The following is a 27378-nucleotide window of genomic DNA, read 5'->3' on the forward strand; positions in this document are numbered from 1 at the left end:
CCAGATTTTGTTTCCACTGCCTCTTTTTGAAGATATGTCTTATGGTTCCAGGAAAAGGCCTTGGTAATACTGCTCAGTCTTAAGAGTTTTGTCAGGGAGATAGGCACTGCATCAGCCTTGATTTTATTTAGCATGGGTCGAATATCTTTTTTATTTTTCCTAAGTCCTTCTGATATGAATATTTCTTCCTGCTGGTTCTAACAATGTTCTTTTATTCTGTAAGCTCATTTGAACAGTGGGATATGAAAATAAACATAGTTTCTTAACCATGAGATCACAGTTACAAATGCTTTTAAAACAACTTTTACTCAATGTCAATTTAAACACATATAATATGCAAATGTTTTAGGTTTTTGTAATGTTTTATGGTGTGAAGATTTTTCTTTTGCCATTTTATAGCAGAGTTAAATTAATGATGTTTGGTGTAATCTTACTACAGATATTTTAGGCTATGCTACTTTGGATGTTTTTTATGGTAATTTTATAGAACATTATAGTTAGCAAGATAAGAATACTAACTTAAAAAATTTAAAAAGTAGAAAGTGCTGAAAAGAGAGGGAAAAACTTAAAGAAAAATAGAAAAAGAAAAAAATAAGAATATAGTTTTAAGAAAAGAAATATATAAATATATAATGACAAGTACAGGTAGCCCTCAAGTTATGACTATAGTTGAGACCAGAAGTTATATTCCTAAGCAAGCCAGTTGTTAAATGAGTTGTGCCCAATTTTATGACCTTTTTTGCCAGAGTTGTTAAGCAAATCACTGCAGTTGTTAAGTGAATCGTGTGATTGTTAAGGAAATCCAGCTCTCCCCATTGACAGCTAAGAAGGTCACAAGTTAGGATCACATCACCCTGGGATGCTGCAACTCCCATAATACATACCAGTTGCCAAGTACCCAAATTTTGATTAAGTGATTGTGGGTATGCTGCAATAGTAGAGTTGTAAATTACTTCTTTTCAATGTCATTGTAACTAAACAATCATTAAACAAAAGTTTGTTCGAGGACAACCTGTATAAACAATTTTAGTAAGTTATCATCTTCTCTTAAAATACAACAAATGTATCATCTCTAATCTTTAAAGCTTTTAAAGTTGTACGAATCTTTAAAGCCTCATAATTCAATCCTGGTCAGCAAAAGTCCAGTAAGAACTACCAGAGGTAACAACGTATCTATTTTAACCTTTATCAAGTAAACCAATTTTATATTCCTTCCTATTACTTTTAACAATCTTGATCTTTTTTTTTACATTTCTCCCCTTTACTTTGAACAATCTTGATACTTAATCCCCTCAAATAATCTGTTAGATTTTGATTTCTTCTCATCTTTGTCCCTTTTCACAAAAGTCTTCAATAATTTAACAAATCTCTTTTGTAAATCCAATATAAGAAAATTATCCAGGTCACTCTTTTAGTTTGTTAAGACATTAGCAGTTTCATTTGTATATCTCTTTCCACATCATCGCCATAGCCCATCATTTTTAAATCTACCTTCAAATCAAATATTCTTCTATATTAGTAGGCCAAATTTAAGTGTTCTTCTCCTTTAATTGTAACATTTAGTTCCTTTAGTTCTTTCAAGTGTCAATCTTCAAAACCTCATCTTATTGTATATTCAAGTATTCAAACAGGATTTTCCCATGGGAAGGATTCTTATAATTAGTTTCATTTGCAACTTCCTAAAATCAATGTTCTTTTTGCTATTTTTTAAAAAAAAGATTTTAAGTTCTTATATTTGTATTTAAAATGTCTTTCACTAAAGATTGAAGGAAATTCAATCTTAATTTGCAATTAAACCTTAGTAAAAGTTGCACTGCTGGTTAAAATCTGAAAAGCAGTTAACAAGCAATTTCCAAAAGTGATTAAGGAAGCAAATATGCAAACCCAAAGTCCTTTGAAAAGGCAGAGACCACTGTTTGGGCAAAGATGGTGATCTCTTGTCTCCCTGAGCTCCAAACTCACTGGAAACTGCTGTCTGGCAATATCTTCATGAGAAATAACTGTCTGGAGCACATGTGTGTGAGTACAAATCCACTCCTTCTCCAGAGAAGAATCCCAAAAAGCCAATCCCTTTGTTGGATCTTCATTCTACCATGGTCCTCTGCTTTAAGTGGCGCCATCTTCAGTTTACCAACTCTTTTCTGGAAGTCCAACAGGAATCCATTCTGCAGTCACAAACTTCTTGAATGCTAAGGGGACTCATGCTTTGAATCTGAAGGGAAAAAGGTGTTCTGGTGTGCACAGAAGCTTTCGTGTAATACCTATTTGCAATTCCTTGAAGTATTTCTATTTTTTTAAGTTCACAGGACCTCCCTTTACAGCTGCAGAATGATCCTGACAAAAGATCTATGAAGTTGATGTTCTGAAGAATCCTTTTGCCTTCAAATCCAAATTGCTTCACAGCCCTATTCATTAGTTTTCAGAAATATAGAATATGAAGTTTAATTTTTAAATAGAACAGAACTGTGCATTTTTCACATGTATTGTTCACAATGATAAAAAAAAAATCATTAAAACATTCCTAGATTGGATTTCTCATAGCCTGCAACTATTATAAGCTTTCCCTTTTCTTAATTGTTTCAATATACCTCACCTCACAAGACAAAACACTCATAATCAAAAATATTTTTTACCAAAAATCTTGCTTACTTTTTATTTTATCTTTTACAGTACTGCTCTCACCTATCTCATATTCAAAATCTTTCCCTTCCCAGAATCTCTGTTCACTTCTTTGTCTTCATTCTTTAAAGGGAAATATATAATGGCTTGACTCTACAGAATTTTTATGAAAACCACCCAAAGGGTTGCAAAGGTCTCTAATTTCCATATGCTGCTGTTAAATATCTATTTATAAAATATTAGTTGGTTATTTTTTTTTCAAGGCACAGTCATTAGGGGTTTTTTGGAAACAAAATAGAAGTGTTTTTGTCCATACCTTCTAGGATATTTTTTCAATACAGCTCTCTAGCCTACAGTTCTGAGACTTCCTAATGATCGCCTATTCAAGTATTAATCCAGCCTAATGCTGCTTATCTTTTCAAGATTAACCGGAAATGTTTTAAGAAAATATAAGATTCAAATATTTAACAACCAACAAAATATGCATAAACGTCTGTTCACTCTAATGCCCCCAATTCATCAGGACAGTATCCTACTGCATATATGGAAGATAGCAGTTTCTGACTGCTTAATTTCATGGAAGGTCAGATACAAAAACTTTGGCATGACTACAAAAGTTTAATTCCAACCAAGTACAATTTGAAATCACTTCCACAAAGAATGTAATAATTTTGCACAAAGGCAGCTGCTAAACAACACATCCATTAAAGCTCACATTGTCAGCAGACAAAAACAGACATATTAAGGGAAGAATAGAGCTGCCAACTACCTTGTGCAAGGTTATTATGGGACAGCATAAAAATCAAGTTTCTGACTGAGGAGGGCAACAAGCAGATTTCTGGTTTTAGGACTACAGTCCTCAGAAATTAGCAACAGGTGTTGTGAAATATTACAATACAAAATTATTCTATGCTGTTCTAAAGTTGAATACTGAGAGTTGTAGCAAGTTGTTATACCACATTACATACAATGTGTGTATGGCATTTTGTGCAGTTATATCCAGTACTGCAGATTTCAAAGTTAATATAAGCATGTTTGGACAAATCAAATGAAAATATTATTAAAGTGACTAAGAATAGATTTCATGGCATTCCTGTGATGATTTTCTTGGGGGACAGGAGCCTTCTCTCCTAAGTGAAGTAACATCTCAAGTTCCAGGACTCGAGGAATGTGTCTTGATGTTCTGCTGCACAAATACCACCCTGACTCATGCTGCACCTTCAGCCAATTCTTTCAGCATTATGTCACGCACAGCAAACCACAGGAATGTAGGAACTGACATATGAATGAAGAGAGGAAAAGAAAGGAAAACACTAATTCAGGAACAAGAAAGGCAACTTTCTGGAGATATGCTAAAAGTGTAATTTGCATGCAATACTGTATTTGGAAATTATTTTGCTGTAGAGCAAAGTATAGAGTATTATTTCACTTTTAAGTGACAGAGTTACAGATTAATACCAAATAAATTATAATTTTAGTGTACCTTAGAAGTGTTAGTTTATATATGAATTAATTGACACATAACATGCTTCACACTATATACATCCAGTTTTGTTGCTTGTGTTTCAACAGCTGCTTTGAGTATGTGTCAGAGTTGGAAAGTAGATAAATTAAAAAATACTATTTTTGCAAGCATCTGTATTAAAGGTTTTAAACTACTTTAACTACTTGCAAAAAAGTAAACTGTTCCTTTTAGCAGAAGCAATTTGTGCAAGTAAAAAGGGCTACAACGCCATGTTACCTGAACTTTCTACAGACTTTAGATGTATGAATGCTGAAAAAATCCCATCGAACTGATAGATACTATCAGATCACTGTGCTGAATTTAGTAGAGCTTTTTTTTTGAGCAAATACAGCAAAACTTTGAGCTGGAAACTGGTATAAGAAATATATATTCCCAAGAATCATGACTAAACCTGGATCTCCTTAGTGTTCCCTTGTTTAATCTAAATCTAGTTTAAGATCATTCAGTCACTGAAATATCATGGAAACCTTTTTTAAAATAATTTTGTTATAAAAATAATCATTACAGGATAGTACACACTTCAGGAGTATTCTTTCAATCTGTGTACCGATATAACACCTGCATCAAAGCTACAATTCAGAATATTACTCGGAATATTATCAAATATTCTTTAAAATAATAGAATATTTAATATTCATAAAATATTACTCTTTATTAAAAATGAAATCACATCCTTCATCAGTAGAGGAATAACAAGAAGAGTGGTAATTCACATTTCTGTGGTGTTTTTACATCATTCAAGTTACATCCCATAATTAATTTCAATCATATGAAAAACACAAAGAGGTAACCATGCCCCCTTAAAAGAAGATGCATTTCTCAAACTGGAATTTTAAAAAAGCATCTTACTCTTCCTAGGGTTTTCAACAATAGCTTCAGTTTTGAACCAGATTCTATTTAGTTCATGCTTTTTATTATACATCTCCACAAATATCGGGGGAGGGAGGGGGGCATAGATAACATCTAGAGATACGGCTCTAACATTTTCAATATTTTGATTAATTTAGGGTGAAGTATACACAGCGATTTACTAGAACTCTGAGAATAGATCACACTGAATATAGAGTAGTATTACCCTAGCATAATACTAGAACAAATGTGCGACATACATCTCAACCTCATGTAAATCTGAGCATTCATAAAGCTCAATCCTGTGTAGTTTTAGTCAAAAGAATGTCTCATTGTGGTCCATGAAACAGGCTTCCAAACAGGATTTCAGTAGGATTGAATTTAACTAATTTGATCCCAGATTTGCAGGTAATTTATAGGCAATTATTTTTTTAAAAGATCTTCCAATTAACATGCAAATGTAAGTAGTTCTGCAAGAATGATACAGAGGCAAATCTTTTACTTCTCTTCATATACATCCACACTCTATGTATTTACCACTCCAGCATCTCAAAGGAGAAGCAGATACAATGAAGAAAAAAAAATTCCCAGACTCCATTGAAACCTAAGAAACATCAAATGGCATTAGCCTATTTTCTTCTCTAGTCTATCTTCAAGATTTCAAGATACTATTTGTCAACTGTAGCACACAATTGCAAAGAAATAATAATTACCTCTCTTCCTATCTATAAAAATATCTCCTGCCTGGTTACCTTAAAAAATTAATATTGTTTACTGCGAGCCACTAGGAAAGCATTTCACATATCAGATCCAGACTAAATTATTTTGTTCTACAAGTCAAAAATCTAATGGCAAAAACAGAGTAGAGTTCTGCATCCTATACTATATGTATTAAATCCTCAGCCAGAAAAATGGATTCAAGATATAGACAGTTATACAATTGACTGTAAAAGGTACTGTTCAATGAAAATGTTCCACTGAAAGGAGCCATTACAAGATAGAAAATATTGCTATGATTTAACAATATGCTCATTTTATGGGGAACAAGTATGAGCTGGGTACTCCTGTCAAACTGCAAGTGGACAAATGATGCAGCAAAAAAATTGACTCTTTACATATTTATTGGGGGAAGAAAAGGTAAAAAACATCCAATGTTATTTATTCATTCATTCATTCATTCATTTAATTTGTATGGCTGCCCATCTCAGACAAATTACTCTGGGTGATGAACAATCATAAAAACAATTATAGTACAAAAATAAATATATATAGCAACCAAGAAAAATTATCCTCATAGATGTCAACATAACCAGGAAACGGTATTTCAACACACACAGGCCCTAGGCCTGGGCATATAACCAGGTCTCAAGGGCTTAAGAAAGACCAATAGGATCGGGTTTTCCTAATCTTTGAAGGGAGAATTTTCCAGAGAGCAACCACAGGGGATGCATGTTTCCTGATCTCCGCCAGCTGGTATTCCCTGGCTGACCAGTCCCGTAACAAGTCCAACCTGCCAAACCAATTTGGATGGGTAGAAACAACTGGGAGAAGATGCGCCCTCAGTCCCAAACCATGAAGGGCTTTAAAGGTGACAACCAACATCTTGAATTGCACCCAGAAACACACTGGCAACCAGTGCAGCTCATGCAGCAATGGTGTTAACATGTGTTGAATATCCAAAATCATTTACTGTACTACCTGTGCAGCTACATTTTGCATCAGTTGAAGCTTTCAAATGCTTTTCAAGGGCAGCCCTATGGAGAACACATTGCAGTAATCCAGATGAGAGGACACGATGGCCTGAATGACTGTGAGCAATTTTCACAGCTAAAGGAAACTGCCAAAGTCTGCACATGGTAAATCATGTATTATATGGTTCCCTCATCTTGCAATTTATTTACAATCATATTTACAATCTCATCATTCATACTGCTTTAGGCAACTCTGTAGTTGAGTTTCTAACTGAGCTAAACAACCACTTTACCAGTCACCAAAATGCAGAGCAGTTCATTAATCTATCTAGCCTAAAACTACTGATAGTCACAGGCAATCTTTGCACAAAGATATTTTATGCAGCTATTTGGAGATATTAGAGGGTGAACTAAAGAACATCTGCATACATAACAGTTAAGAATAATGCCAAGCAACCAGATAGAGAGTATGTTGCTTTTAGTTCCAAAATTAGCATATGCAGGTAAGTTAATTAAAATATTTGGGGACAGTAATTTTATAATCTATTTAGTTCCACAAACTATTAGTTGTCAATTTGTCAATATGTCAATTTGGATATATGACATAGCTTTTTAATCGCAAAACACTGCCATTCTTTTCTGGGTCACTCACCATTCAGGCAGAATGCTAAACTAGTTACTTAAATTAAAAAAAACAAAGCAAAAGCCTTACACGCTCATTCTTTACTTTGATCTCTGAAACCTTAATTGAAAAATAAAATTATATATTGAATTTAAACTCACTATACATGGAAATAAATTCTACCAAATAAGTAGATGCAGCTAATAATATTTAGATTAAAAACTTCTAAGGCCAAACCAAATTAAATATATTCATATAAGAAAAGATAAAGATCTATTTTAATTGTTTTGTACTGTCAACAATACATAGCACTAACTAAAAAAAGTTTCTTTAAGAAATGATCATTCAACAAGTTGACCAATGTGACAGCTATCTGTTCATGTTTTCAGTCTGGCCACAGTATATGTAATTGTGGAGCCATCCTACCCTCACAATTTTCCTGAAGGCATAGAAAACCAAACTGAATTGCCTTTGAAGCTGTGTCAGATCCTATAGCAGAAAAGAGACAAATCCTCAAACAAGTATAATAACAATAATAATAATCTTTATTATCCTTATAAGAAGTGATCTGTATAGCTGTTTTTATTGTATTTCAAATGTTCAGCTCAGTTTTCAGATTAATTTGCATTTCCATTATTTCCCTAGTTCTTGCAGATTTATTCTTGGTCATTACATTACTTTATTAGTAGTTATTGTTATTTATTATTTTGTGTGGCGTAGCAAAATGCTGCATAGTGCTCTGGTGTTGTATATTTTGATACAAATTTTATATGTTGTTTCTGTGGATTCCATGCATTATACTGCAGTTTATTAATAGTGCATAACTGTGACTGCCTCAACTCTACTGACCACATATCCTATTGACAAGAAAACAAAATTATCCTGTCACAATTTTTCTCTCACCATCGCAAGTCACAGTATTCTAACATTGCTTCTGCATAAAAGGAGATTACACAATTACTCTTTTCATTTTGGACATAAATCCTTCCTAAATGAAGAGTATACATGCCTGATTATTTTTTCTCCTGAGTTCGTTGGTCAAACCCCATGCTAATTCACAACTGGCATAACCACAGTTGGCTAAAGTTGATTGGTTTCTTATGCTAAGCCATAAATCGTGTTTTCAAACCACAATGAGTTTTCACAATAAGCCACAATGCAGTTTGATTTTAGCAGCCAGTTTCATAAGCACATTCTGGTACTATAAAAGCCCATTAAGATTACAGGAACCTTTTACCAAATCTGAATAACTGTCACCAAATCAGACTAACCAATATTCCAAGACTCGGGACTAAAATCTCTGAGCCTCCTTTTGTATTACCCATTTCAGTGGTGCATATAAGCCACTTGTCAAAGATGCCTAAACCGACTTGGTGAGGTTTAGGCATCTCAAGCCAACCCAGTGTAATCACAAGAAGATCGTCCAGAGCCAGGTGCTATTGGTTTAAAACGTCCAATGCTTCTCAAGCTTTTGTCTCCTCTTTCTTTCACCAAACCTAAAGTTTCAGAGGTGCCCAGTTCCTGTTTGCTCTGACCCTGGCCTACTAAACCTGCCTCAAATCTCTATAAATTCTAGTATGTATATATCACAGGAGATATGGTGATCTTCGAAGATCCAACATTCCTTGCTACTCACAAGCTCCCAGCTCAACTGTCGCAGGCCAAAAAGCGTGTTACTTCAAACTAAAAGGGCACGGGGAAAAAAACCGCTCTCCCCCCCCCCCACCCCCACACGTAGGCAATCTCGTTTCAGGATCGCTCTTCCCCGCCCTGCCCCGCCCACTCCTATGCCCGGAGCCAGAACGTATCCAGGTATTTCTCACCTGGCCTGTGCTTCATCCAGGCTCTGATCGGTGATGGCCATAATCTGCTGCAAGATGTCACCCGTGTCCTGAAGTCCGGGGGCTGCCTGGGGCTGGGGTGGGCCTGGAGGCGCTTGAAGTCTGTGGGGCGAGGGATCTCCGGCGGCCCCAGGAGGAGGAGCGAGACCCGCCAGCAGCCGGGATGCCTCTTCCATGGCCGAGGCGGGGGAGGGGGGGGATACGGGCAATAGAGGGAGGGAGCCGCCTCGGGCGCGGCGGGAGGGGGACTCCGGGAGCTGCTCGAGTCCCTCCGTCTCTTTTCCCCCCTCAACGTATACACACACAAACACACATACACACACACGACTGACACAGAACAGGCCCCACGGCTCCTCACTCGCGCCCGCTCCGCCCCCGGCCCCCGCCGCGCGACGGGGCTCCGCCTTCTCAACTGTCGCCTGGCGCAGCGGCCCAGCTCCTGGAGCTGCCCGCCCCCTTCCGGGACAAAGCCAGTCTCTCGGCGGCTTCTACACAATTGCCGCCTCCGGGAAAAAGGGGGCGGGGCTAAGAGCGGTTAACTCCCAGCTCGAGCCGAGTTCAGCCCCCCCCTCCCAACCCCCCACCGCGCGTGCCCACCCGCCGTCCCGCCTGCCTTCCTAAACTGCGTCCCGCTTTGAAAGCGAGAAAGCGAGAAAGGGGAGGTGGGGGGAGGGGGAGCGGCCGTTGTGCGGCGTTCTCAGCCTCAACCGCCACAATCCCCCCCCACGCCACCCCCAGGTTCCAAAGTTGATCCTTTCCACCCCCACGCTTTCAAGAATTGATGTTTTTGTCTGGGTTACAGTTTCTTATGCAAATGGCCAGCCTAACGACTTTAGTCACCGGACACCCAAAGCCTGGTGCCTCGGTACCTATGAGAGAATGAAACGGTTTTTCAACCGCTGCTTCTCGCATCACGACCAGCATTGTTACCTCAAGGGCTGACCCTTGACTTGACACGGCTTCGGCTTGAGGAATTAACCTCAAGGAAAGAGTCGCTTCCCGGCTGCTCCTAGTAATGCACTCGGCTCAAGCCGCCGACTCGACTTTTTCCTCCGACCCGATTTCATCTCTCAAGCAGGTTTTCCACTGCCTTTCGAGAGCAGTTCAGCGATTCACCTTGGTAAAATAACGACAAATGAACGTAACGTAATTAAAAACGGGGGAGAAAAGTGGAGGGCGAAATAGAAGGGGGAAGAAAAGAACAAATTCCAAAACCAAACGTGTTTTTTTTTTTAATATAACAAACACTCAAACTTGTAGGTAAAGACTTTTTCTCTTAAAAGAAGCCCTAGCCGTATTTTAAATATATAAATCAACGGTGTCATTAAGACGAAGCTTGAAAAACACTGGCATCAAGAAAAGCAATGTTTTAGAAACACTAATATGGGGTCATTGTTCATAACCAGCTACCTGCATGATCCTAAAATAGGTTTTGGTACATTGAACAAGTTATTAAACTGGTGCCAATTAACCTAAAAACGTGGATACATTTTGGCAGCATATTATGCTTAAACTCCGAACTAAATGTTCTTACAATTATGAATACAGACCTTTTTATGAGTGGAGTATCTACTATTGTACTACTAGTCTGTTCATAAAGTGATGTATCTATGAAAAATCTAATACTAGATACATTTTTCATATACAACTAGACAAATAATATTAGGAAAAAAACGTACAGAAAGAAAATAGATCTGGCACATTAGCATAGTAGTTATTTGCTTATATAGTAATGTCTTTAGCTTCTAATGGTAAAGAGTGACTTGAGCGTATGTAATGTTTTTTCTTTGACAATGTGGAATTGAGTTTTTACTTTCAGGATTTTTAAAATTCTTTTAATGTGATTTTTTCCCCTTTTGTTAAAAGTCTTGATACATTGTATTTCAATACAGTAAAGTTTATATGACATTCAAGATTATAGTACTGACATTATTTAAATAAAGTATTCAAAATATAGGGGAGAAAAAAATAAGATATTCTGTCAAAATTAGTTACAATTTGTGATATCAATATTTCAAGCATTAAAATTGTAATAACATTATTTAGCTTTTTTATTTAAAGTTAAAGGAAGGTCAGCTTCCCAGTATAGCCAAAAATCCTGCGGTTTCCTGGTGGTCTTTCATCAAAGTACTAATTAGGACTAACTTTTGTTTAGCTATTTCAAGATAGGCTAAGGCTAGCCTGGTGCTGTTACCTTCTCAAATTGTACTTCTATTATATAATATACTTCTGTTAATGACAGTTATTAATATATAGCGGTTGCGTTTCTGAACAAAGATCAGCTGTGGAATTGTGACTTTTGGCCTGTTATTTTCTTTGAGACCAATATGTGTCATTAACAGGCTTGTAGCAGGCTTCAAATTGGGGACAATAGGAAGGACATACTAAAGAAAAGGAATCCTTCTGGACAGCACCACATTTAAAGGAACAAGAAAATTGGAGAGAAATCCAGTCAAAATACTGTATCCTCATTCCATTTGTCTCCCTTTAACTTTAGATTTTTTTCCCCTAACAATCAATATTCCACTTTGGGATCCTTCGCTCTTTTTTTTCTACCATATTTACTGAATTAAGACCAGCCTGCTAATACATCTTTTTTATTTTTGTACCAGCATTTATGCGTGAGCCTCAGAATAAATAAAAAATAATAAGAGTCCTGCCCTGTCTGAATAAAAGGCATTTTGTTTCTCTAGCCTCCAAGCAGAATAAGAGGGCAAGAGCTGGCTACTACTAGTCTTATATCACCAATAACTAGTGTTCCAATTTTTCATCTATAGTTCTAGAAGTAATACACAACCATCAGATCTAGCAAATGCTTGGTGAATTCATGTTAGTAATCATTGTGTAATTCTTTTTCATTCTTAATTATTGATGTTCATTTAATTTTTAAAATCTCTTTTAAAACCATTAATATAGTGAGTATTAATACATTATGTACTAAATTCCATAGTTGTTTCTATGGAATTTGTTTCCTAGCTTTTTAGTCAAAAGGATTCCCAAAATCACTTATATAGGATAGTATTGTCATTATGAGTGACCACGCTGTTAGGCTAACTAACTAAAAGACACATAACACACAAGGAAGGATCCAGGAGAGGGGGAAAGTTGCAAGACACCCAATTTTAGATTATGGGCAAATGACAAACTAGATTACATACTACAAGTAGTCCTCAATTTACAATAATTTGTTTAGTGACCATTCAAAGTTACAATAGCATTGAAAAAAGTGACTTATGTTTTTCACATTTATGAACATTGCAGCATCCCCATGGTCATGTGTTCAAAATTCAGATTCAAAATTCAGCTTGAGAACTGGCATGTATTTGTGATGGTTGCAGTGTTATGAGATCATGTGCTCACCTTTTGCAACCTTCTGATAAGCAAAATCAATGGGGAAGCCAAATTCATTTAAAATGTTATTAATAACTGCAGTGATTCACTTAACAACTGTGGCAAGAAAGGTTGTAAAATAGGGCAAAACTCAACAACTGTCTTGCTTAGCAACAGAAATTTTGGACTCAATTGTGGTCATAAGTTCAGGATTACCTGTAGTCAATCATATTTAGCAGATTGTATGAATCCACCCCATGTTACTAGTTTATTATTCAGTGTAGTATGAATATTTTTAAAAACTATGGTTAAATTAATCACAAATAACTAAGTTATCTTTGAAAATTACATGAAACTTCACATGATATGAAATGTAGCAGATAAAAGTTATCACAAGCATATAGCACCGGTTCTATGAGCTCTATACAGACTCATAATACATTTCTGGATGCAGTTAAAATCTTGTTTTAATCTATTAAGTCAAGTGAAGCTGATCTCTCTGATATGTTTTTCATTGGAGAAGCTATTGGTCCAGTGAAGTGATTGCCTCTGTCCTATAGAACCGCCTGCCCCAAAGCCAGGCTGGGACATTCTGATGGTAAACTAAAAGTTGTCTTAAGATTAAAGGGTTTCATTAGAACTTTTTGACAATGATGGAGTGGATGCCTTTTTACTGTAGTTTGTTAGATTGGTTACGAGTTTTATGTTAATGTTAATTGTGATGTTATGGCTCATGAAGTTAGCACCAGGAATCTATTATGTGATTATAAAGGTAGACAAAAATTGCAAACAACTCATTCAGATGAGAGAAACAGTTCAAAGAGTCTAATGGAATTATTGCCACTAGTTGAGAGATGGTGAAAGATAGCTGATGTTACAGCAGAATCATGGAATTGCAAACCATACTTTCCTTTGTACTTTGTTAAAATATCATTTTATTAGACTAAATATATGTCTCCCTTCACAGGACAGTTTGATTTCATCAAAGAAGACAATAAAAGCATACACAGTTTCTTTATAAACTACTGTGTTGGGACAGATTCAGTCCGGATTCTTATAGCCTGTGTCAGCACAGGTGAACTGAGAATCCAGGGCGTGCAAACTAGCATGAGCAAACTGCAGCTGGCATAGCAAGCTAACAGGATGTAGCATAAGTGAGCTAGGCGAAGTATTCACATGTGGTCGCGTCTATAGAAATGTGTGGTTAGAGCTTAGCAGGAAATGTACTTTATGTTTCTATGCACATATGTAACCTATCTTCCGATATGTAACCCATCTTCTGCTTACGCAAACAAGTACAATAAAAGAGGACGCTAGGAGCAACTCCTGGCTGACTCGCCCCGAGAGTGATTTGGTGTCAGTCTCCTGATTACTCAAGATTTGGACTCCGTGAGTAGCCCACCAGTTTGGGGCGAAAAGCCACACTACTGCATAAAGTATTAAGAAATCTATGTAACCATACAAGGCCCCTGAGGACCAAGAAAGAGATATCAGCATTCTTGAAATAATCCCAAGGATTACAAATGTAAAAGAAGAGACCTAATATGGTAATTGAACAGATTTTAGAAAATGATACGACATTGGGCCACTGAAGGGCAGCCTTCCATACTATAAGATTCTGAAGTAAGTCTTACATGTGACATATAAAAATATAGATATGTATTTATAAACACAGACTTTTTAAAGACTCACTGAAGTTTCCTGATTTTGCCTGTTCTTTAAAATATTCACTTTTTCCTATTGTAATTTTTTTTTTACTTTAAACTTTATTTTTACAAAATATGATGTGTTTTCTGGTCTATTTTACTTTTTGAATTATGTGTCACATTTTCTAAATGCTTCTTGAAAGTACTGGCTCATTTGCCAAAGCCTAGTCAAACGCAGGGTAAAAATACAATATTAATTGTGACTTTCCAAGTTCTCTTAGAACATTGCAACCAGATTTTTAAAAACTTTAAAATGCAAGAAAGAAAAATGATTTGATTTTTAGTAACAAATCTAATATTTTAAGATAGGACTGAAAACATTAATTCAATTCAACAGAAAAAACTATTGGGGAAAATGTAAAATTGGTTACATACATTAATAAGATTTCAAGCTGCTGATGTTTCTATGTTGAGATAGAATTTAAGTTATTTGATACAAAATATTCCTCAGTCTAATTTGTTTTCAGTAATGGGTAGCAAATTTCAGATAAAGCTGGAAAATATACTTGTCTTACAAATAGAATAAAAACATAATTTTACCAAAATATAATAAGCATCAAAATGAATTTTTATAAGGGGATGACAACAAAGTATAATTCCATTACTATAGAAGACTTAACATAAATCTTATTGCTTGTACTATAATATTTTGAGCATGCTAATATTTTAATGTTTTTCTTTATTACTTTATTTCCTTATTGTATACTATTATACTAATACACATGCAATAAAATATTTGGACAAGAAAGGTAGAAATCATATCCTACAAATAATCTGCAGTAAGATATTTACAAAGATTATCAAATACAACCATTACATTGCTACGTATGATTTCTCATGTTCTCCATTCTTTAACAGGAAAGTGCCAGTACTTACTGAGTCCAATAAAATGTATTTTCTTGCTTACTCTCTTTTATTACTCCTTTTCATTTACAGTATCTTCAATAGATATGTTAGAACAGATCATACTATCAGCTGTGGAACTCATGCTTCTTACATTTCCACATTCCCCCCAAATTTGGGAGATCTCTCATCTAAACCACATTTTTCTAATGTCTCAATTGTATCTATTACTTGCATTTGCTTGGCACAGATATATAAGAGTTAAATGTTGCATATTTCTATGAAGTTCACTAAATTCATATTTTTAATATAAACAATATTTTTGAATTACAAGGGAACACAGTTCTATTCATTCACATTAGCCCAGGTCCAGTTATTATGGTGAGAACAGAGAAAGCTAACTGCTATAAACATGAAGGCTTGATTGATTGAGAACATTACTCGTGGTTATTGTTTTCCCTATAGATTTGAAGCTTGAGTCAGTTCAATCAATAAATGCACCAATATTAATAGGAAGGTACAGCACTCTGCCTGGAAACCAAACATTATCCTCTGCAGGGAAGCCTGGAGTGTGCTGGGAACTCACTCAGCAACTACTTCTGCTGATTCCATGAAATTTACTACATATGAATATTAACAGACCTCGAGCTCAAAAAGGTAACAGGAACTGCAGTTTTTCCACTTAGGCTACTGAAATCCTGTTAAAATAAATGAAAATGAAAATATTATTAATTAAACAAAGTAAGTGCAGGTCATATTCATATATGCTGTAAGGTCCATCAAGTCCAGATGTAGATATGGAAAATTTATGATACCATGAAAAAAGAAAGCATTTTGGATTGTTACATGTATATGGAGTAGGAGAGAATAGCAACCATAGTTTCAAGCTAAATACATAGCTTCAGTTGTTGAATTCACTTACTAGATTTTAAACAGAACCTGTCAACTCTCCACATGTACATCACTTCATATTAAATCAACTGTAGTAGTAGCAACAGCAATAATATTTATGAAGCAGTTGTGAATTAGATTAGAATTTGGCACAAGGTTTAGGAATGAGAATGTTTAACCAGGATGAAAGCAGGTGAGGTGGATTTTCTGTCAAATCTAAGGTTACAAAACCTTTTCAATCATATGTTTAAAGTCATTTAGTTACCTTGATAACATGCTGAAAAACTAGAGAGTACAAGGCTATCAAAAAATTCTAATGGAATAATAATAATAGTACAGTTCAGTTGAACTGCTAAAAGTAGATGAGAATAGTACAGTGTAAAAACAGGGCTAAGCAACGAATGGTAGTGCCAGTATAATAAAGAGGGGAGGGAGAACTAACATGACTAATGGATGAATGATGGTGAACAGGTGTGTGGAGAAAATGAATGTTTGTCAATTACCAAAGAAGAGCAATAGCACTGGTTGAAGCTGTTCCTAGTAACATGTTTTGCATCTACCTGGGTGATTGATGGCTGCAGTGGACAAACTACTATGGCAAGCTGTAGAACATGTCTGCGAATCCAAAAATGGTAGCCAGAAAAATTGAACCATTCAAGTTGGTAATGCTCAAGGAAATGTATTGGTTGTTGTCAGATATCAGTGGACCACAGTTAACCTACCTATAATTTCTCATGATGGAGATGCAGCAGTTGCTAACTATAGAATTGAAAATGCATCCAACAAAAAATATTAATAAAATATAGTATTAATCAGAAATCCCAAGAAATTTCATCAACTCTTGAGACTGCAGTAAAAATCAAACTACAATAATATTGTTCTAACAACACCAATATACCCCATTGAAATTTGGAAGATAACAACATGGATAGCACACAAAAAAATCAATATATTCCATTGGTGCTGCTTATGAAAGGTTCTTGGCATTGGCTACTTTGATTTAATAATGATATTGTGCAAAAAAGTAGCCTGCACATGCTACAGGATATTTTCATAGGCAGCTAGATATACTTTTAATAGCCACATTCAGCACTGTCCCAAGATACCTATGTACTGGATGCCACCTAAAGAGAAAAGAAAGGGAGGCAGACCTTCCAAAAAGCAGCAAAAATGCTACAGAAGATCTGCAAAACATAAGAACTGTCTGGGAAGAAATGGAAACTGGTGCAGCTGATCAAAATGGTTGGAGAGCAATCATTGCCCAAACTGCTCTACAGCACAGGCAGATCTGGATGGACAATTCATGAGTCAGGAACTGCCTACAAGTTACCATTAAAGCATGACTTCATGGTGCAACAGAAATAGGATTTGTTTCCAGAATTTTGGGTAGATGGACATACATTATGTAAAGTAATTTTATCACTCCTTTTATTTCATTTTATAATAAGGACCACTTCTTAAACTCAAAAAAGTTAATCTGCAATAGTCACCAATTTCTTTCTTAAAACCAGGAAAATAGATGACATGCCAGAATGTGAACTGGGTCTTCCCAGCATTTATCCTCTACTTGCAACAGTTTGTTTAGTGATCAAAGTTACAACAGCACTGAAAAAAGTTGAGTTATAATCATTTTTTACATTTACCACCATTGCAGGATCCCCATGGCCATTTGATCAAAATTCTGACACTTGACAACTGACTTATATTTATGATGGTTGCAGTATCCCTTGGTCATGTTATCACTTTTTGTGATCTTCTGACAAGCAAAGATCAATGGGGAAGCCAGAATTGCTTCACAACCATGTCGCTAAGTTGACAACTGCAGTGGTTTATTTAATAAGTGTTTTATTAGATACTAATTTCCATAATTTTCTATCTCAAATTATGAGTTTTAGTATATGTTTGGATCAGTGGTGAAATGTAAAATTTGTTACTACCGGTTCTGTGGGCGTGGCTTGGTGGGGGATAATGTGACTGGGTGGGCGTGGCCAACTTTTTTTTTACTTTTAAAAGCATTTTTTCTACAACCTTAAGAGGTTGAAGAAAAAAATGCTTTTAAAAGCCTCTGACGATCCCAGCTGAGCCGCGCAATCATCAGAGGCTTTTTTAAAAAACTTTTAAAAGCATTTTTTCGTCTGAAGAGGTTGTAGAAAAAATGCTTTTAAAAGTAAAAAAAAAAAAAAAGCCTCTGATGATCGCGCAGCTCAGCTGGGCATCGGGGGGGGGGCAGGGATTTTTGCCACCGGTTCTCCGAACCACCCTCCACCATCGCTACCGGATCGGGTGATCTGGTCCAAACTGGGACCATTTCACTCCTGGTTTGGATCCTCATACTGTCCATCAAACCAAAGGTGCTATATATGTTTTTTCAAAAATTCTCAAATTGGAAACTTAATGCCAATTGTTGGTTTCCAGTTTTTAGTACTTGACAATAGGCAGGTATGATGATATAATTTCAGATTCAGAAAATTGAATTCTCCCTTGCTTATCAGTAATTGAATTTTTGATAAAGATATTCTTATAATTGAAGAACTCCATAGACATTTTCTAAACAAAGAATGTATGTTTTGAAAATATTTTCTAGAAATATAAACTGGATTTATAAATTAATCTGGGAATAATATTCATTTTTAGAGTGTTCACTTTTTCCTCAAAGGTTAAGGTTTAATAACCCCCATCAATTGATATCTGGGAGAAAAAAATTTCTATATTTTATTACATGCTACTGAGTTATACCGTTTGGTATACACATATTTAGACTTTAAATGGATTTTATCACCTGCATTTAATTAGACTTATATTACAGTTATACCAAAAACATAAAGATAACACTCAGTGTGCTAATTGTCCTATTTCATTGATTAATGCTGATACAAAGATTTTAATAGCACTTTTAGGAAATAGATTACAGCAAGTGATACATTTCCCAACTAGTGTCTATATTTATTTTGTACTGTTTTTAGTTGTTTTAGAATAGTTCATCACTCAAAGTCAGTTGTTTGAGATAGGCAGCTATAAGAGCAGTGGTTAGAATACAGTATTACAGGCTAACTCTGTTAACTGTTAGGAGATCTAACACTGAAGGCTAACACTGATCACATTGCCAGGAGTTTGATTCCTTCAATTCTAACTGGCTCAAGATTGACTCAGCCTTCCATCCTTCCAAGATAAGTAAAAGGAGGAGCCAGATTGTTGGGGGCAATATGCTGACTCTGTAAACCGCTTAGAGAGGGCTGAAAAGCACTGTGGAATGGTCTACAAGTGCTATTGCTATTGCTATTGCTATAGAATTCAAATGAAATGAAATGAATGAATAAACAAACAAATAAATAAATAAATAAGGCAAAAAGTTGAAAAGCCAAGATTGGCAGGAGTTCCTACCAGTGGGAAAAATTACCTATCCCTGCTTCACAGGGAGGCAATATCAAGTTGTGTTCAAACACAATTGAGCTAAAAGTAAAGCAACTGAGCTAACCAGTTTAATGATGATATGAGCTCATAGGGACTTGGTACCAATCTGGGAGCACTGCCAAAGCCCTATAGCCTCACTCTATTCTGCACAAGGATCAAAACAGGGCAATATGGGCTACTCTCCAGCAGATAATAGCATTTTTAAGCAGCAACTAATAACATTTGTTTATGTACCATGGAATTGCATGTATTTTTGTAAACGATACCCCTCATTTTGCAGAGTAAAGGAATTAAATCTACTTTACTGTACTTCACTTTGCACATACTGTACAGTGAATAGATCTAATTTGTTTAGATATGACCCCAATTACAGAGTAAATACACTTTTTAGCCAGTTAAATCTAATCTCCTTTGAGTGTGAACAATAATAGTATTGGAAAATCTCTGAATATATATTGGCATTAAAAAAACTCACTGGGAAATTTGAAAAAGCTTATCATTTATATGGAATTTACTTTAAACGATAGAAAATAGAGTTGATGGGATGGTGATACTGACTCATTGTGAAGGTCTTATTTTATTTTTATTGACTTTTTAAAAACAGCCATTTGTAGGGGGATAATAACAGAGTTGGAAGGGACTTCTAGTTCAACACCCTGCTCAGGAAGGAAGCCCTATACCATTTTAGACAAATGGATGTCCAATCTCTTCTTAAAAGCCTCCAGTGTTGGAGTACCTACAACTTCTAGGGGCAAGTTGTTCCACTAATTAATTGTTCATCAGGAAAATTCTCCTTAGTTCTAGATTGCTTGTCAGGATAGTTGACAAGAATTAAAACCAATAGAAAATTGAAATGATCTTTTAAAAAGAAACAAAGCAAATAGGTTAAGCTTGTGGCAAAAATATTACCACAAGCTATTTATTTATTTATTTATTTATTATATTTCTATACCGCCTTTCTCCCGTAGGACTCAAGGCGGTGTACAGTCAAGAAAAATATAGACACACAAACATCATAAAATTGCTAATTAAAATTATTACTTAGTTTGGTCAATTAAATAAAACCCAGAATTAGATCACATTTAAAAAATCATTCACATGTTCGTATGTTTAGCCCCGCCTGTTGGAACATCAGGGTCTTGAGGGCACAGCGGAAAGCACGGAGATCAGGGATATTCCGTATCTCCGGGGGCAGTTCATTCCAAAGGGTTGGAGCCCCCACAGAGAAGGCCCTCCCCCTTGAAGTCACCAGTCGACATAATTTGACTGACAGTACCCTGAGTAGTCCCTCCCTGTGAGAACAAACTGGTCGGTGGGAGGCTATTGGTGGCAAAAGACGGTCTCGTAGGTACCCAGGTCCTAAGCCATGGAGTGCTTTAAAGGTGATAACTAACACCTTGAATCGCACCCGGAAGACCACCGGGAGCCAGTGCAGCTCGCGTAGGAGAGGTGTTACATGGGCGTAACGAGCTGCGCCCATAATCACCCGCGCGGCTACGTTCTGGACCAGTTGGAGCCTCCGGGTGCTTTTCAAGGGGAGCCCCATGTAGAGAGCATTACAGTAGTCCATACGGGAGGTAACTAGGGCATGAGTGACCGTGCGCAAGGCGTCCCGATCCAGAAAGGGACGCAACTGGCGGATCAGGCGAACCTGATAAAAAGCACTCCTGGCCACAGCCGTCAAATGATCTTCTAAAGATAACCGTGAATCCAGGAGGACACCCAAGTTGCGGGCCCTCTCTGTGGGGAGCAAGATCTCATCCCCTGTTGTCAGTGATGGTACTAGCTGACTATACCGGGATGCCGGAAGCCACAGCCACTCGGTCTTGGAGGGGTTGAGTCTGAGCTTGTTTCTCCCCATCCAGATCCGCATGGCCTCCAGGCAACGGGACATCACAGCAAGGGCATCATTGGGGTGGTCTGAGGTGGAGATGTATAGCTGTGTGTCATCAGCATACTGATGAACACTCACCCCAAAACCATGGATGATCTCACCTAGCGGTTTTACATAAATGTTGAACAGAAGGGGTGAGAGGACTGACCCTTGCGGCACCCCACAAATAAGGTGACTCGAGGTCGACCTCTGCCCCTCTGCCAACACAAACTGCGAACGGTCAGAGAGGAAGGAGGAGAACCACTGAAGCATGGTGCCCCCTATTCCTAACCCCTCCAGCCGGTGCAGTAAGATACCATGGTCGATGGTATCAAAAGCCGCTGAGAGATCTAATAGGACCAGGATAGAGGAGCAACCTCTGTCCCGAGCCTCCAGAGATCATCCACCAATGCGACCAATGCCGTTTCCGTGCTGTATCGTGACCTGAAGCCCGACTGGAACGGATCCAGATAGACAACTTCATCCAGGTATCGGGGTAGTTGTCGCGCCACCACACTTTCAACAACCTTCGTAACAAAGCGAAGATTGGAGACTGGACGATAATTTGATAATATGGCCGGGTCCAGGGAAGGCTTCTTGAGGAGGGGCTTCACAACCACCTCTTTCAAGGCGGCGGGAAAGACACCCTCACTCAGAGAAGCATTTATAATCCCCTGGAGCCAGCCTCATGTAACCTCCCGGGAGGCCAGTACCAACCAGGAGGGACACGGGTCCAATAAACATGTGGCAGCGTTAAGCTTGCCCAGAATCCTGTCCACGTCCTCAGGAGCCACAGAGTCAAACTCTTCCCAGATAACGCTCTCAAGACCTGCCCCCGTCTCCTCCCCTGGATCTACCCAATCGGAGTCCAGGCCTTCCCGAATCTGAGCGACTTTATCATGCAGGAATTGTACAAAATCCTCAGCTCCACCCTTTAAGGGATCTTCTCGTACCCCCACCTGAAGTAGGGAGCGGGTCACCCTAAAGAGCGCAGCTGGGCGGTTCTCTGCAGATGCAATAAGAGCAGAGAAGTAGCTAGACTTCGCCGCTCTTATCGCCACTAGGTAGGTCTTAATATAAGATCTCACCTGTGTTCAGTCAGATTCAGATCGGCTTGTCCTCCAATCGCTCTCCAGGCGTCTTTTCCGACGCTTCATCTCTCTCAGCTCCTCGGAAAACCAAGGAGCTAGACGAGATCGGCATCGGGTCAGAGGCCGCAAAGGCACAACGCGGTCCAAGGCCCCAGTAGCCGCCCTGTCCCAGGCAATCACCAGGTCCTCAGTCGAGTTGTGAGCCAGAGTCTTAGGAAATGGCCCAAGCTCCATCAGGAACCTTTCGGGGTCCATCAGGCACCTGGGATGGAACCATTTGGTTGGTTCCGTCTCCCTGCGGTGGGTGGAAGTGACTTGAAAGTCCATGTGAAGGAGAGAATGATCAGACCATGACAAGGGCTTGATGTCTATATCCCCTATTCTTAGATAATTCAGCCATTGATCAGAGACAAAAATCAAGTCCAGAGTGTGATTCCCCAAGTGGGTGGGGCCTTGAACTACCTGGGTCAGGTCCATGGCCGTCATGGAAGCCATGAACTCCCGAGCCGTCTCCGACATCTCACCAGTGGATGGCAGGTTAAAATCCCCCATAACAATAAGTCTGGGGGTTTCCACCGCCACCCCGGCTATAATGTCGAGCAGCTCAGGCAGGACCACTATTACGTGGCAGGGAGCCAGGTACACAATCAGTAGGCCCATCTGAATCTCCCGACCCCACTTCACAAGGAGGGACTCACATCCGGCTATCTGAGGAACAGTGGCCTCCCTCAGGCAAAGACTTTCTCTAATGATTGCTGCCACTCCCCCACCCCTTCCCTGAGTCCTTGGCTGATGGAATGCACGGAAACCTGGTGGGCACATTTCCACAAGGGGAACTCCTCCCTCCTGGCCTAACCAGGTCTCCGTAATCCCTGCCAGGTCAGCACCCCCCTCTGAAATAAGTTTGAGTTGAAAACAATTGAGTTGTTTTCCTCAGCTTTCTTTGGTCCTTGAAGAAAATGATATTTTACAACCAAGAATAGCTGAGACTCGGTAGATTCAATAGTAATACTAAAGTGCAAAGCCATAATGGTCTGAATAACAACTGGAATATCCCTCAGTGTTCCCTACAGCCTTAAGTTCCTTTAAAAAAACCCAAGAGGCAACTGACTCTATTTCCCTATCCTACAGAGTAACCAGGGCTTTGATAGAATCTTTAGTTTCATGATAGAAAAAAGAATCCATACTTCTTTAAGCAAACATCAAACCATGTCCTGTTTAGCCTAGCATTATCCTGATTAGTGACAGGAAGACTAGGAAGCCCCAATTCATTCACAGAATGGCTACCAATGATTGTTGAAGTCTTCCAGAACAGCTAATCTTGGGTACCATGTTTTAAGGTTTCTTGGCTAACTCATTTGACCAACAGCATGGATAGTATACAAGAGAATCCACATTCTGTCCCAGCTAGCTACCCTTACCCCAAACTGGCAGATTGAACAGAACCTGTAGGAAGGATGATAGAAGTACAATAAACATTAGCAACTTTATCTAGTGTTCCCTCGTCCTACCGTGTCTTTGTTCATGCATTTGGAGAGAATTCTAGTTAACAGTGCAGGAAAAAATTAACTCTATCATGTTCATGTGTATTTTGATAATATATGTTGAACCATCTTTCTCCTAAATAATTAAATCTTGGAGTCTCGGTTGCTGATCTGGCATTCAAAGGGAGTAACAACACTTACATGTTGATCATTAAATTCTTTGATAACTGATCTTTCAATTTATTTTTCACAGCAGTTTTGTCAATATTATTCTTGTAGTATAAATGAGATGTTTTACATTATTTTTCCCTTTTTGATTATTTATGATACGAAAGTATTGCAGTTTCAGAGAATTTGCCAGATTCTTCTGCCTAGCATAATTACTTTATTTTTTAAAGCAAAACAATCTATTGATAAATGCCATTAAAAGCTGGTTGCAAGCTATTCTACTATTGGATTCAACTGATAGAAATGATGTAATCAGAGCCCATATGGGTTTACTCAACCAACTGTTCTCCCAATTTGACTCTCCCAAAATGAAAGCTTTTGTCAATTAACCTTGGCTGGATTATTGCTATTTTATTTTTTAACAATGTGTATAAATTATGAGGCAGCTGATGTTGGGTTAGAAACAGGATTTATAAACTGAACTGAAATACAAAATCTGTGCTGCATTCAGAACATCTTTTCCATTCCAGCTGTGAAACAAAAAACATGTTGTATGACTGCGAGATATATTTATATATATATACTTATAGTATATTTCATCAAATTTGTCATATCTGAATTAGGAATCAGAGGTAATAAAAACATTGGATATATATTAAAGATTACACAACTACCCCAGATCATCCTCTAAACAATCTGCTGGGCTTAAAATCAACATGAACAGAGACTGGCAAAAAAAAAATGGCATTTTTCCATCTTTTTTATTGCTGCATCACAAGTTTATTTTGAAGTAGCAATTCTCACTTCTTTGTAAGACTAGCAATAAGTTATATAGTAATTGTTCTTTCTATTAATTTCTGTTAGAAATCATAGCATATTCTCCTCAGCACTGGCTTTCTAGAAGTTTTTTTTTTCCTCTCCTCCCCCCCCCACCCCCTTTGAAAGACTATAGTAAAACAAGCCTTACAGAACCAAGAAATAAATGCAATGGAACCCAGAAGGAGGCAAAAAACCCCAGTTTTCAAAGGGACATAATATATGCCATCTATTGTAGCTGCCAAATCTAATCTAGTTCTTAGTTAAATAATAGCTTTCATATACTTTCCCCATTTCAGGTTATTCTCTAGGTGTTTTACACTATATTCCCTTTGCATGGAGTAGATTAAAATGGCTATACCTAAACCATCTTTTTCCTTCCTCATAGATAATCATGTATTAGCTGGATAATGAAATGAAGAAGAGTTAAATTGTAGGGCAATAGTTCACACTGATAGTGCTGAGAGAGCAGAGGGGAATCATTTTCTAGCTTGTGATGAATTACCAGCGCTCATAGGAAATGGACAAGGGCATAATTAACAAGAGAATTCTTGCAGGTCAGCATAAAGGGAGGCATTTTATTTTCAGGTGGAAGCTGGAAGCCTGCAACTGACCAAAGGACAAAGACCTGTATTTTTATCTTGTAGATTCACTCTTTTCTTTATGGTCTTATCTCCAGGAGTTTCTATCATTTGAATAAGTTTTGGAATAACAGGATTAGGGCTTTGACACTGACATGAAAATTATTGTATATCATTTTGATGCAACTGACCCATGCAATTTGTTAGAATTTCCATTATGGATAATTACTGCTATCATGAGAAATGATGCGATACACTATTTCAATAAAACACATCTTGCTCCATGCTTGCTTGTGCAGTTTGGGGATGTGTTTGGATTATTATTATTTTTTTCCTGTCCTAGAAAAAGACTCAGGAACTTCTAATGCAGACCTTCAGGGTATATAACTTTAATTAATTGAATGTGAAATAAAAATTTGATGTGAGTTTTAATTCCTCATTTAAGGTCACATCTGCATAAAACAAAAATTGAACTGAATTGGACATTGTCAGAGTTGTCCCTACAGTCCTCTTGCCCTAGCTCTGTCCTCACATCAGAGCCTCCATCTTGAGATCAGCCAGCCACTGAGGCAGGCTGAGGCTACATCAAAGAATCCAGGAGGAACCTAATAATTTCCAGTTTAAAACAGAGCAAGTCCTCTATATAAATATGCCATATGACAAGAAAGAGAGTGAGGAAGTTTGATGAGTTGGGGGGGTCCACGGCAGGACCACAGAAGCCTTTGTTCTCACCTAGTTTGAATCTTGTTGAGGCAGAGACAGAAGAGGCAGGGTCCTGTGACTTCATTGCCATTTCTCCTTTGGCTGCCAGAGAGAACAAAACCATGTCCAGCAGCCAAAGCCTTCTTATTTTGGGTCCAGTTGGAATATTCCACAAGGTCAGTATCTCCAGTAATCTCCACCGTAGTGGTAAAGGTCATCACAGTGAGAAATGGTGGCAAGGAATTCACACCTAAACCTCCTATTCCCTGCTTGCTACCCCAGCAGCAACCACTCAGAAGAGGGAGAATAAATAGCCAAGAGAGATATTCATGGAAGGAGGAACCCTTATCTTACCATGAATGTCCATCAAGTCTAGGGATGCAGAACTGCTGGCTTTCAGATAACATAGAGCATTCCCCAAACTATTTTGCCAATTCTAAGGACTCCTGCCAACATTTCTGCTGAAATAAGAGATACTATTTCCCACAGTATTTCTGTTTTCTACTGTTTTTTATATCCCCTTTCCACTTCTATTCAGAGATTTTATATGTTTAATATTTTGCATCTGCAGCCCTTGACTGAGAAAAAAAAATCGCCATCTCCAAATCAATCCCATTGAAAGAACTTTTAAGGCTATGGGTTTTCACTATGGCAATCTCAACTCTGAACTGAGAGTTATGTTAAACATTACACACACATGCACACACGCACACACGCACACGCACACACATGCACACACACATACTAAATCAGAATATATGACCACCTAATAACAATTTTTCTCCAGTTTCAGTCTGCGGTTTTTTGTATTTGTTGTTCTTCATACTTAGTGATTCTTCAGCCTTTGATCTTATCTGTGCACATTGCTCTTAAAGGGGGGGAAAGGCCACTGTCACCACAGTAACATTCCTCCAGATTTTATTATGCATGTTTTAATCACAATAATAGTATAAAAGGAAATGTCTTTTTCAATGTGGAAAGATAACTCATTGCACAGAATTTAAATCATACCAGTTTTGATGTTTAGACACAAAAATGAAAGACTGAATCTTTGCAATGGACAGAGTAAAAGGTATAGCTAAACCACATATAAAATCCCCTCACCAATTACTGGATGACAATCCATTATAAGCAGAAAAATAATATTGTTCAACTGCCCTTCTAGTTTATGTAAGATGGCTATTGAAATGAAAACAACTAACGTGAAAGTTTTGCTCATTTTTTTTCAGAAAAAAAGAGTACCGTATGTGCAACACATTTTACCCTGCTTTTTAGTGGCAAATGGGAAGAAGGAATAGGTTTTGGATCAATCTGTTTAGGCTGCATCTTAAGATA

The 27378-nt window shown here is 37.6% G+C and overlaps 1 protein-coding gene across 2 annotated transcripts in view; it reads right to left on the reverse strand.

Moving 5' to 3' along the window:
- PBX4 (PBX homeobox 4) overlaps positions 1-9555 on the reverse strand; it is a 45200-nt gene extending 35645 nt beyond the window's left edge. Inside the window, exon 1 of one of the 2 annotated variants that reach the window (XM_070938027.1) lies at positions 9130-9555. In XM_070938027.1, coding sequence (XP_070794128.1) covers positions 9130-9323 — 194 coding nt within the window. In that variant the 5' untranslated portion in view covers positions 9324-9555. The remainder of the gene's footprint in view (positions 1-9129) is intronic. The other variant, XM_070938026.1, reaches the window with a different exon arrangement.
- Positions 9556-27378: the final 17823 nt, after the last annotated feature.

The sequence above is a fragment of the Pituophis catenifer genome, unplaced genomic scaffold (assembly GCF_029215685.1).
Source record: "Pituophis catenifer annectens isolate HBS135680 unplaced genomic scaffold, rPitCat1.0.hap2 SCAF_2, whole genome shotgun sequence".
In the NCBI taxonomy this organism is placed as follows: Eukaryota; Metazoa; Chordata; class Lepidosauria; order Squamata; family Colubridae; genus Pituophis; species Pituophis catenifer.